General features: G+C 36.5%; 1 protein-coding gene across 20 annotated transcripts in view; it reads right to left on the bottom strand.

Moving 5' to 3' along the window:
• Positions 1-12,657, bottom strand: part of GPHN (gephyrin) — a 271,212-nt gene that overhangs the window by 82,128 nt on the left and 176,427 nt on the right. For all 20 annotated transcript variants that reach the window (XM_050975933.1, XM_050975932.1, XM_050975921.1 and 17 more), the window contains one exon: positions 8,355-8,489. In XM_050975933.1, the coding sequence (XP_050831890.1) occupies positions 8,355-8,489 (135 nt within the window). The remainder of the gene's footprint in view (positions 1-8,354; positions 8,490-12,657) is intronic.

Raw genomic sequence — 12,657 nt, forward strand, 5'->3', positions numbered from 1 at the left:
CCTATTAAACTGTCTTTGTCTCAACTCACAAGTTTTCTCACTTTTCTGATTCTTTCCCCTATCTCACTGGTTGGGGACAGAGTGAACAGCTGCAGGGGGCTTGGTTGCCAGCTGGGGTTAAACTGTAAGAGTCTTTTTGGCACCATACCTGGGGTTCAAAGTGTTTGAGATAATGACAGGTTTTATTGACATGTGCTAGATTGAATTGATAGCTGCTATTTCTTTTCAACTAATAATCAGCAGGCTCCTGTGATTGTCATGGGGCTCACTTGCCTGTGTATTAGTCTAGTGCTCCTGAGTGGCTGCTTTTTGCTTTTGCTGCTTGCTGTAGTGCTGTGCAGCCTCAAATCAGCTCTGCCCCAGCCAAAACCAGCATACACGTGCATGAAATGCAGATAATGATGATGATGATGCTGCTGCAAAACTGTAGAAGGATGATACAATATCAAACTGTGACATGCTTGCTTCAATAGCAAGGTAATGTAGACCAGCACAAGAACTCTCCTTGAATGTCTAACAGATATATTAAGGGTGGCAGAGAAAAGGAAGGACATGTATGGATGGGGAAACAGAAAGATAGTGGAGGGAACATAAAAATGTTGATGGCATGCAGATTGGTAGTTCATTTAGTTCACAGCACTTCATGAAGCTTCTGGGGATACCCAAGCAGTAAAATCAGACAACCTAAAGTAATTTATAGACCAAAACAGAGCTGAGCTGTTGAGATGAAATCAGAATGATAAAGAGCACATTTACATAAGGAGAACACAGTACAGCAAGAAAATCTAACATATTCAAGAGGTGGAACCAGATGGAGAGACAAATATCCCCTTTACAGTTAGGTTCTAAAGAGTATAAAAGATGCATCCAACACTGACTTAAAGGATACTGGCATAAGAAGGATGCTAGAGAAGTTGTGGAGAAGGTCATAGCTGGTGCTCCACATCCTCTCCATCATTTCAAGATATCCTGACCAGGCCAGCTGGGTAGACACATACAGAACCTGGACAGACTAGTGACTGCATGTCTATTTGTGCCTTTGAATACATAATATGAAAGGGTGAATTAAACCCTTTATTGCTCTAAAATAGCATCAGCTATCTCCCCTATAACATCTGGCACTGAACTTTGCTACACCATCATTAAACTCTTTAATAAGAAAGAACCAACAAGAAGATTGCTGTTTATCCTTACAGGTACATGTTTAAAACTGCTGATTATTTCATCAGAAAAGAACACAGCAATAAATGATGTGGATTATTTATGATGTCAAGAGTCAGTGAAGGAACAGAAGCTGAGCTGTTAATTAAATCAGGTTAATGTATGAATGGACTAAGACACTAAAGAAGAGGAACAAAAGAAAACCAAACTCCTACAGACATAAACTATGTGAAAATTCACCCTGTAGGATGCACGTGAAACTATTTTTCATGAAGAAGCAAGATTTAGTCAGTTGAGATAATAGGAACTAACAACCCCAAAGAAAAAAGAATGAATGGAAAAGGGAAGCCAATATTTTTCTGATGTCATCTTCAGCAAGACTTCAAAATGATCATCAGGTGCCAGCAAACTCAATAAGCACCAGTGACAAAACCAGAACTAGATATACTGAAAATGTAGCCTGCAAACAACTCTGTAGAGGTCATTCACAGTAATTTCTAACTGAAGACGCTGGATAAAAGTCAGACCCAATTACATAGCTGTTGGTGAAAGAAACCCAAACCATTAAACAAACCCTAAAACCCTCATCTTGTGTTACATCAGAATTAAAACCAGAGATTTGTTTTGGATAGGAACTGAAAAGATCTCAGTAAGACTTCGAATGTGAGAAGAATGCACATCTTCCTATCTTAAAGAAATGACAAATTGAAGTTACCAGAACTTGAAAATAACACTTGGCCTTGGAAGACAGCATAGAAAGAAATGAAAGCTCTTGTTCCCAAAGTTAATTGAAAAAACGATTTAAAGGAGGAACTGAGAATCTGATGCAGTGCTAGCATACAGAGACTAGAACTCATGCAATGCATGTGTGAGACAGGATGAACTGAAAGATTGTTCTCTTCTGAACGAATACACATACAGGATAGTTACAACTTGAAAAGAAAAAGTATTTCTAGGGAAAAACTGAGTAACCTTTTCTGACCTGTTTGAAATTTTTTACTGGACTCAGGAAAAGAATGAAATTCTGTAGCTTAATAAACATCAACTAGTAATTAAGACATACAAACGTAGAGAAATGTTGCACACTAGAGCTTCTTTGTATGATTCAATCTATAACAGTCTGAAAAGTAGCTGATTCTGTGACTGCAAGAATTGTTCTGGATCTGAAGCTAATTCCCAGCTACTCTAAAATAAACAGTTCTTCAGCATGACTAAGGGAAGAGAACTATATTTTGGTGCTGCTATACTATTTAATACCAACTCCAGGTATGAATAAAGTACTACTTGAAGCACACATATTCAAGAAAGAAAGCTAAGACAAATAAGTAATTCTACTGAAATCCAATGTTCAGCCTGCATTTTACCCCAGTCCGTCTTCTCCAGAGTTGACTTGCTGACGGGTCTATTTTGGTACTAACAAAAAAAAAATGCCCAAAAGACTATCCCTGAAGTTTTTGACCTTCCTTAAATCAGTATCTTAAATCCATCTTTGAAAGGATTTTAGTAACTATGATGTATTTGAGGGATTTTTAATATCCCAAGCAACCAAGCTGCTTCTTCCTTAGTTAAAATGCCTATACTCTTGAAGCTGCAGCATGTCGTTAACTACCAGGGCTTGTAACCAAAATGTAAACTAAAAATAAGACTTTCTGGGGCTGCGTTACCCACATGTTTTGCCAAGACTATACAGTTTAAACAACGAGGGTAAAAGGTAATGAATACAGGAAAATATTCTGGTATTGTAATTAGTAATTGATCTGAGAAGAACCCAGGAGGATACTGTAGATTGATGCGTGTTAGGAAGCAGGATTCATCTTAAGGCAACTAGGGCCACTTTCTACTCAAATACACATTTCAATAGCATCTCTTTTTACTACACATAACTTTCTATAATCCTGGAATGTACATTGAAAAAACCAAGAGGAAATTAAACCCAGAAAAAAATCATGAAAACATTGGAAGTTTTAGCAGGAACAAGTATCTAACTACATTTGCATGTAATTTTCAAAGAAAAAGAAAGAAACCCTTACAGTGCTTGGAGTGTAATCTCACCTATGTAGATCATCCTAACAATTTGAAACATTCCTTGTACTTTTCCATGCTCTTCAACCTAATCACAACTAAACAGCCATGCCCAAGCACTTGCTATTTACTCAAGCAAGCTCCTAGGCGGAATAAACTTCAGCTATGCAAACTTAATAAATAAAAATGAAACAAAATTCACTTGGAAATTTAGTGTATGCATTCAAATTTTAAAATACATTTACATACTTGCCATATTTCACTTTGATGACCACCTTAAGAAGAAACAGTAAGATTCAGGAAGAAAAAAATATTATGTACTCAAATGAACACAAAATATCTACACTGTGGATACAAATAGAGTTTACTACAACACACCTTCAACAGCATCTTATTATTAGATAAGCATTTTTGGCAAGGAACCTGATTTTTATTTAACTGATAAATACTGAAAATATCTACTGAAAAATTTGTAACAACAAAAATTGACAAAAACATCTTTCCAACTCCACCTGCTCCCATCTGCTAATGTGCTTACTTCACATAGCAATTCTACATTGAAAAAGTATTAGACTGAAAACATAAATATTAATTAGGTTTAGCATTAATGTGTAACTCATTTGATTGTGTGGATGTCAATGTACACATTTCACATTAAAGTGGTGGATCATGACAGAAAATTTTTTGTTAGCAGTAAGCATGAGAAATTACTGAAATAATCAGGTTTTTTTTGTCACAGAAACAACTTTCATCAGCATTTTTTTTTCCAAAAAAAGTTTAAAGTATTTTTCTAGGCTATTTCATTTCAGAAATTCTCTGCAACTGGAACATTTACATAAATTACATGTGTCATTCTTTCTACATTGGGAATATTAGGTCTTTAGGTGAATGTCTACTTATGAATGATAAAGACAATAGTTCTTTATAGGAGACAGAAAGTAACAGAAAGTGACCAACTAGCAGAATTAAATGTACTGTTACAAAGAAGGTGTTAATGGATGGAGCAGTGGATAGGTGAGATGACTGTTTTGCTAGACTGGAAAAATTTCTGAAAAGGAGCCTTGCTTGCTCATTTTAGCTGTAAGATAGAGCCTATAGACTTTCATTACACAGGAGTAAAAAGTTACCTACTGCAACTACAAATATGTAAGGATCTAACTTACTACTGAGGGTTTTGTCTGGTCCACTGTAACTAAACAATGGATAGCTAGGGAAAGGACAGAAAACAAGCAAGTAAAGTAGAGAGACTTTCTCTTAAGCAAAATGTAAGGAGTGAAGGGAACGAAGCAGCAAGATGGAAAAAACCCCACACTCTCATCTTAAAAGTGCTATAACAACTTCCTTAGGATCCTTTGTGATCAAAGATAACACTGGAAGAAACTTTGCACATTGAAGTGAAAGAACTGAACATCAGTGAGACCAATGATCTTGCAAAGTGAAATACTTTGAACATTTCTTGTCACTGAAATGAATTCCTGGCTATAATTAAAAACCTGTCCTTGGTCTTCTAAATCTGCTTCTTTTGACTTTGACACACAACATTGCCAAAAACTAAGCACTGATTACATCATATATGTATGGGAGAACCAGACTTCAATTTGAAAACTGCAATTTTCTTTTATACTCATATGAACCTCCTAAGAGTAGAACAAAATTCAACGTTTGAAATAATGATTCAGTCATTTGCTCTGGATATGTTCTTTGAGTTATCTGAATTTATAGATCAAGGGTCTTACCCTGTAGGCTTAAAAAAAACCCAAGACATTATGCAAACATTAAAGAATTCTCCATATTTGTAAAAGTATTTTACCCTAGGTACCCCTACTGCTTTTGTGTCTGAAAAGAACATTGCATTTTACTTCAAGAAAATGCCAACCCCAAACACAGACAAAAACATAGTGAGATCTTAGAATCTGAGCAGCTACTGGAATGACAAGAAAAACTTGTAATCCATCCTATGTCATCCTAAGGTTCTGTGAGTATTCAGCAAATTCATCTAATCATGTTACGAAAGCCGTGAAACTTTTAAACAATCAAAACTATATTGAACAAGATAAAAACATGTCACAACCACTATAAACTTTAAGGTTGAATGACTGAAAAGGGAGGACTGTTAGTGCAGTTTTGCTCTGAGTAAAACTTGATTTATTTTTTACTCTAGATGTGAATCCATCTACTACAAATATGGTTTAAATGCTCTTTGTGCAGTGGTCGATTTTGTTTAAAACTCAAATACAATTATAGAGAACAAGAAAGGTGTTCTACAGAGATTTATTAAAAGTTAACAAAAGCTGGTTTGCTTACTCTTGGGGATGTACTTAATCACTGACATAGACTAGGCCCAATGGCAATTTGCCTTAAGAAGTTCCACCCTACCAAGAAATCTAATTACTTCTTTTACAAGGAAATTACATTTATGAAAACTGATTGAAATATCCAGGTTCTAACTCAATATTTATCATTTAGTACTTTGTTAGAAACAGAGATTTTCAGAAAGCACGGATGGTAAGTTTTAAACAGTAAAGCAAATTTGCAATTAAATGTTGTATTTTGTCTACATGATCTAGTTGTATACAAAAACAATATTAGATTTTCCAAAATATGATTACTAAAAGGTAAAATCTTCTAGCAGATCAATCAGGAGCATTAGTAACGTGTTCTGCCATACCTTTTCTCCAATATCCTCATGCATTAGTAACCTGCTACTTACATTCATTTACCAGAGGTGCTCCCGTCATTGCAGAAGCTTGATTTTTATTTTTTTTTTCCTGAGACACACAGAGCTTTGTGTTATTCACCAAATTCAGTAAGAGAGATGTAAGGGTTCATGTACACTTAGGACCAAAAATGCAACAAGAAAACGGTACCACAAAATAAACTGGAATATGCAGTTGATGAAGAAATATAGTGCCACTTGCTCTGTGGCTAGACCACCACTCCAAAAATAAATTTAATCAAAGAAATAATTTTTTTCCCCTGGCACTTCCCCTTCTTTGTTTCATGTTATATATGCATGTTTTGGAGCCCTGAAATGAGTTCCTAAACCAGCAAATGAGCGTATTGAAAAGATTGCAGATTAAAGAAGCAAAATAAACAATCTCAGAACATCACCTGGATGCTGAATTCTATTTACTTTTATTCTCATTACTGTGTGGGAAAGAGGCCAGTATAAATTTAATTCATATTGCATTATTAGAAAGCCAGGATCCAAAAGGAAAAACAGAACAACTGAGGACATTTAGACACATTGATAATCTTGAAGAATCTGAATGAACCACATTTCTTGATAAATTCAGATGATGTTTGAAAACTTGAGGATACTGTAAATGACTGAACAAAAATGTAATGGGTAGTTTCTTTGGTTTTTTGAAAGTAATATATAAAATGAACCAAGAACTGTCTAAGTGGTAAAGAACCTTATGTGCAAAATCCAACCTCTAAGTAACAGGAACAGATGCCATCACCTGGCAAGTTTGTTTTCCAGTGTGTTTTTTTCATTTTTCCCTATATCGGCTTGTAACAAACCACCATCAAATACACCCCAGAAAATCTCATCTGGCTAGCTGTTGCATGGCAATTCCTGTTAGAAAAGTGGTGTGGTCTCACACATTTTGAACAAAACCTGATTTTGCAGTGATACATGAAAAGTAGGTCTCAACATGAAATACCAAAGCATGAACTAATCATGAAATGAGCTCACCTCCACTAATTGCCCAAACACAGTTTCAGATTTTCAGTCTGTTTCAAACTTCTAGTACATTCCTTCTATAATCTTTGAATCTATCAAGAGAGTCTAGAGACTGCACTCTGCTTCATAACAGAGAGGCTTTACTCCTTCTCATAGTGACAAACTTCCTGAAAATATACAGGTATCATCTAGAGCTATTTTCAGCAGAGCTGTCTCTTTCTTATGCCTGTTACTTGGTCACCTTTGGTTTTCTCTGGACAATTCTGTTTTATCAATGGGCATAAAGCTCAGTGCAGTTTTTCTGCTTTGTTTTCCTCTTCTGCTCTGAGCATTGTAATGTAAAAAGCTCCATGTTTTTATTTTTAAGCTATCAGACAACATACAATTTTTTAGGAAAAATGAAGGAGATGCTTACAGAGAGAATTCACTGAACAATCTTAAGAAAAGTAGACTGTAAAGTGAAGCTCAAGTTTGCTGTCCATCAGAATAATTTTGAACATATTACAGGTAAGATAAAACAATCCCACAGGTTAAACCAAAATATTTCTATGGGTAGTTGCCCATAAATCTTGTTTGCTGACAGAAAAGAATGAGACAGTAGGAGAGAAGAACTAGCAGATGCTGGCAATCATTTCAGCAAGCAGAATAATCTTCAAGGATCATGAGTTAGATAAGGAAGAATGTTATTATTTGCCATCTGCTACTGGTTTATTATTATGTCAGCATCTGGTGCCACAGAAAGATCTTTGTGATGTGAACACACAAAGCAAATTTAGACAGTTTTCTTCTGCTGGAAGGAATTCTGCTGAAGGTAAGCATTACAGGCCTTGCCACTGGTCAATTTGCTTAGTTTTTGATGTATGCTATTTAAAGCCTGATAAAGAGTAAACATATAGAGTTCACCTCAATGATTAAATAGTATAGTCTAATCACTAAGAACTGAATAATAATCCCACAAGGTTGGCATTAAAACTTTCTTTCTATTAAATTTTGGCTGGTTTTTGTTTCCGAATGTCAGGCAGCAAATATCTAATTTTGAGCAAAGTCAGTTGGTTTGAAAGTCTTAAACTGAACAATAATAAAGTGGGGCACAGATCTGCCCCAGCCCAGGCTAGAAATTTGCACATATATTTTTTTGATAAAATACAGTTTGCTTAATGTTGTTACTCAGTGGCAGGATTATCTATGTTCCTGGGGATACTGAAGGACACTAAATACATTCAAGGTGCTAACATTTCATAGTCATGAAGGGTATTGCAAGAGATAACATGAAACTTCAGTAACCTTCAGTAAGGTGTTGGTGGACCCACAGGTTAAACTGTGCACCAGAACACGTGGAACGAGCTACACTGTCCTGCCTTTATCTCTTATGTAGAAGGACACAACCCTTGCATGCGAACCAACCTTGTTCAGCAGAGGCAAGACATTAACCTGATCAATTACAGGGCTGAGCATGGAGCTTGCAAGGCATAAATGTACTTACTTTTGGTGTTGGGCAGGATGCAGTGGAGAGGCGAGAGGTGGCTTGGGCACGAGGAGATTCTGAAGGAGTAGTACTGAGGGAGGCTGTATCACGTGGGAGAACCTGAACACCACGAGAGATGATGGAATCTGGAATCTTAAAAAGAAGAGAGATGCAATTAATAGCAAAAAATTATACTGTATGTAAAACTTACTCATAATCTTACCTCAAAACCACAGGGATACCCCACTCCTCATTTTGCACACCTCCTTACACTCCAGTGCTTGGCAGTGGTTAATGGCATCCTCTCCTAATTTCAGTAACAAATGCCTAACAAGGTCACATAAGGTCACATTCTAACTGAAGGAGGACAGAACATACTAGTTGTTCTGAAAAAACTACAAATCAAACATACTACAACAGGAAATGAGAAAATAATGGTTTCTGCTTAAACTTTTGCTTCAAACCCAACAATGACTGACAATGATTTCTACCTTGGCACTAAGGGAGGCAGACTCTCCATTCACTAACTAGGGGGCAATATTCTAAATAAAAAAACATTTGCTAGAAATTTACTGAACCCCTCTAAAGAAATGTCATGCAATGAGAAAATTTCTCACAAGAGATGTCATGCAGTGAGTAAATACTCTTTATTCAATGAAGACTTTATTTCAGCTACAAAGATTCTCACTATAAGGCTTGTGTTGCAAAAGGTACAGGCCTCTCTGGAGTGAGTGAAGGCTAACACATTAGAAACCACCACCTGAAGCCAACACTTGGTTTAAGATACATTCTGAGGGGAAAAATAAAAATTCTGTCTAATTTTACATAATACATTAGAGTGCCAATTAGGGAAGCATATCCCTCCTGACAAACAACTGGCAAAGTGGGGACAATGGATGAGGAAAAGGCTGGGGAATCAACAGCTTTTTGCCTCAGCCTCCACTGGCAACCTCTCCTCCCATACTTCTTGAATGGATGGACCTCAAGCCAGAGGGATGATCAAGCCCCACACTCAGGGATGATCAGGTTCATGACCACCTGAGGAACCTGAGCATACTTAAGTCTATGGGACCTGATTCCATGAATCCCAGAGTCCTGAGGGAATTGGCTGATGTAGTTGAGAAACCACTGTGCATGGCTTTGGAAAAGTCATGGCAGTAGGATGACATCCCAGGTGACTGGAAGTAGGGAACATTGCATCCATCTTTAAAAAAGGGAGAAAGGAGGAGCTGGGAACTACCAACCTGTCAGCCTCAGCTCTGTGCCTGGGAAGATCACAAAACAGATCCTCCTACAAGCCCTGTTAAGGCACATGGAGGACAGGGAGGTGATTTGAAGCAGCCAGCATGGCTCCACTGAGGGAAAATCCTGGGAAAATTCCATCACAGCTAAGCAGAAAATAAAGCCATTCAGATCTTTGATGGAATATATATACATATGCGTATTTAAAGATATTTCTCCTCATTAAGAATTTCTTCATTAAGCCTGATGTTCAAGTTCTAAGAGGAGCATCAGAAGAACCCCCTGTGTCTGGGGAAAGTGGCAGTAGCAGACAATAACAGGAAGCAAGAAAGGAAGATCCAGTGACAAGCCAAATCATGAATGTTGGGAATTTCCAGACAGGATTTCTTTAATAAGTGGAGATGCTGTTACCCAGTCTGCATCTAGGCATTTTGAGCATTCTTGCCTACTAAGACTACAGGGCAGATAAAAGCCACTGGAAAGTATGGCTTCCAGGAACAAGCTTGAATCCTAGCTTTTAGACAGGCTACACTGACATGTAACATAGCTGTTACATTATTAAGAACATCAAGAGAGCTTTGTTGCTCATCTCAGTGTAGTAAAAATGACCAATCCTTATACTTGTGTCATTAAATACATTTCATTTCCCACTTCCTTGACTTCCTTGGTTCCCCTCTACAAACAATGACTATGTCTAACTTGGCAACCTTGACTTAGAAATACTGGGGTACACTGAGGGTATCTTATTTCACCCTATATCCTCCTCCTCCCATTAAAAGTTTCTTTTGTTTCTAACTTGTTTATAAGTTGTGTGAAAACAGATTTTGTTCTCAGAGTGCCACCAACTGCCTCCTTTCTGCTCTACCATGTTTCTAGACTGTTTTTTTGCCAGTCAGTTTCTGTCAGCTCTCAGAGGAGCTTGCAAGGCCAAGGACCCCATGCTACGATTTCCACTGTAAATTCCAAAGTCAGCAGAGTTTCTTTTCACTATGGACAGATATGCTGGGGATATCTTCCTCTTCAGAAACAGTGCCTAACTGGCCTCTACATGGAGTATTCTAATTTGCAAATCACATCTCAGAGAGGTATCTCAGAGGTAAACTGAATCAGTGATATTCCAAATGCTCAAATGGTATGCAATCAGAAGCATGATTTCCCTTCTGTTCACTTTTTCTCCTGAAACCCCATCTTAAATTCATTAAAGCCCAAAACTGGCTGACAATCCCCAAATTTTATATTGGCATAGGTACTCCCTACAACTTTCAATGCTTCTTTTTAATGTCTATGGCTAAGGAAAATACAGCAAAAAATACACTTTCAAAAGGGCATAAAATAAAAAAAGACAAAATGAAAGAAAGAATAGCTTCAAGTCTTCAAATAAGATACCTTTTAACTACTTTCCTCTGATAAAAAGCTGCATGCATGTTGATATGATTGTGTACAGGTCCATTACCCCTTTTATGTACTCCTAGATCCCACAACACGAATAACAATATTGCTTTTGGAAATGATATCATGATTCAGATCTCCCTAGGTTTACTCTGGGTACTCTAGAGTACCAGATACTTCATGCTGTCTCATACCCTTCAGGTAAGAAACATTTTTATTTCTCACCATACTGAGCAATCATTGCTTCTACAATTTTTTCTGATATCACCTTTTTGTAATAAAAACTCCTCTGCAATAAAATGACTGATACAATCCCAGTTTCCCCTGACCTGCATGTGTAGTACTAATTTTTGCCTGTGAGAAAATTAAAATTTAAGTAAAATTTCAGCCATGATATTAATCAGAAAAGGAAGCTGAAGATAAAGGGAAAAGATGATCACAGGCATGTAATTTCAATAAGAATTATTTCCAAATCACTACCTTTAAATAAAATGTAATTACCAGAAAATAATTAACATATAAACCTACCTAGAGTGTAGATAAAACTTCCTCACTGAGAGAATAAAGTTAGGTCACAGTTACAAATTTTGCTCTTTTTCCAGTATGAAAGTGGAATGTGCTGTATTGCTAAATAAATAAGCACTAATATTCTCTTTGAACCGCTACAACTTGCTGAATTTTGTGAATCTACTAGTATGTCTATTCCATTAACAGAAACATATAAAAAATATAATGTGACATGGGGAATTTCTAATTTTTCTCCCTACATTTGGAGAGTTTTTGAATTTTAATATTAAAGAATTAAATTTTGGCAATACAATCCTCTAATCAAGTCAGCTTCTTGTTAACTCTGTTAAAGAGGCTCATAAACACATGAGAAATTTCTGTGTGCCCTGGTGCACAGAAACGTGGAATAAAGAAGGGCAGGAAAGTTACTGCATTTTGGATAGATTGTTCTTTTAACTTCCACAAAGTCACACTGAGCATTCATGATTTGTATCCCTAATAGTTTATTCATTTTTCAGTTTCAAATAAATTGAACACAGAGCAGAGATCTCAAAGCTTTAAATGGGGTACAACAAAATTCTTAGTTCTTAGTGAAAATAGTTTCTGTTTGCACTAGCTGGAGTGGAAAGCCTGTTGCAACATACTGACAAGGACAGAAAGTAAAGAGAGATGGATAGAAGTGATAAAGAAAGATATTGACCATATCCATCAGTCATGGCTTCTACAATTTTTATCTTACCTGGCCTTTCCCTGGCATACTTTTATTTTGGTTTAAATATTTGTGTTTTCATATTAGAGAACTTTGACAAGATCATTGATAAGAAAAAGGAAAAGACATGAGTTCTTTATTCTCTTGTTCAGAACTGAAACAAAGATTGACAATGATGGTGAGGTAAGAAAATGCTCTGTAGATGGCAATAACCATGACTGTTATACAAGAGAAAAAATGCCTTAAAAACATACAGAAAGGGCATCTTAAAACCCCCAATAACCTGCCAAAAAACTAACCATTTTCTGCTCTGAGTTTGAAGATCTGATTTGGATTATATAATGCATAAACCAATAGCTCAAGAGTCATCTGCAAAAGAACACAGAAACATGTATGACAGTTTACCAGTGTTCTTCATAGAGGCTAAATTAACTGCTCTACTGATACTCAGGAATTTGGTGCAAATTCTAGTTT

The sequence above is a fragment of the Serinus canaria genome, chromosome 5 (genome assembly GCF_022539315.1).
Source record: "Serinus canaria isolate serCan28SL12 chromosome 5, serCan2020, whole genome shotgun sequence".
Taxonomy (NCBI): domain Eukaryota; kingdom Metazoa; phylum Chordata; class Aves; order Passeriformes; family Fringillidae; genus Serinus; species Serinus canaria.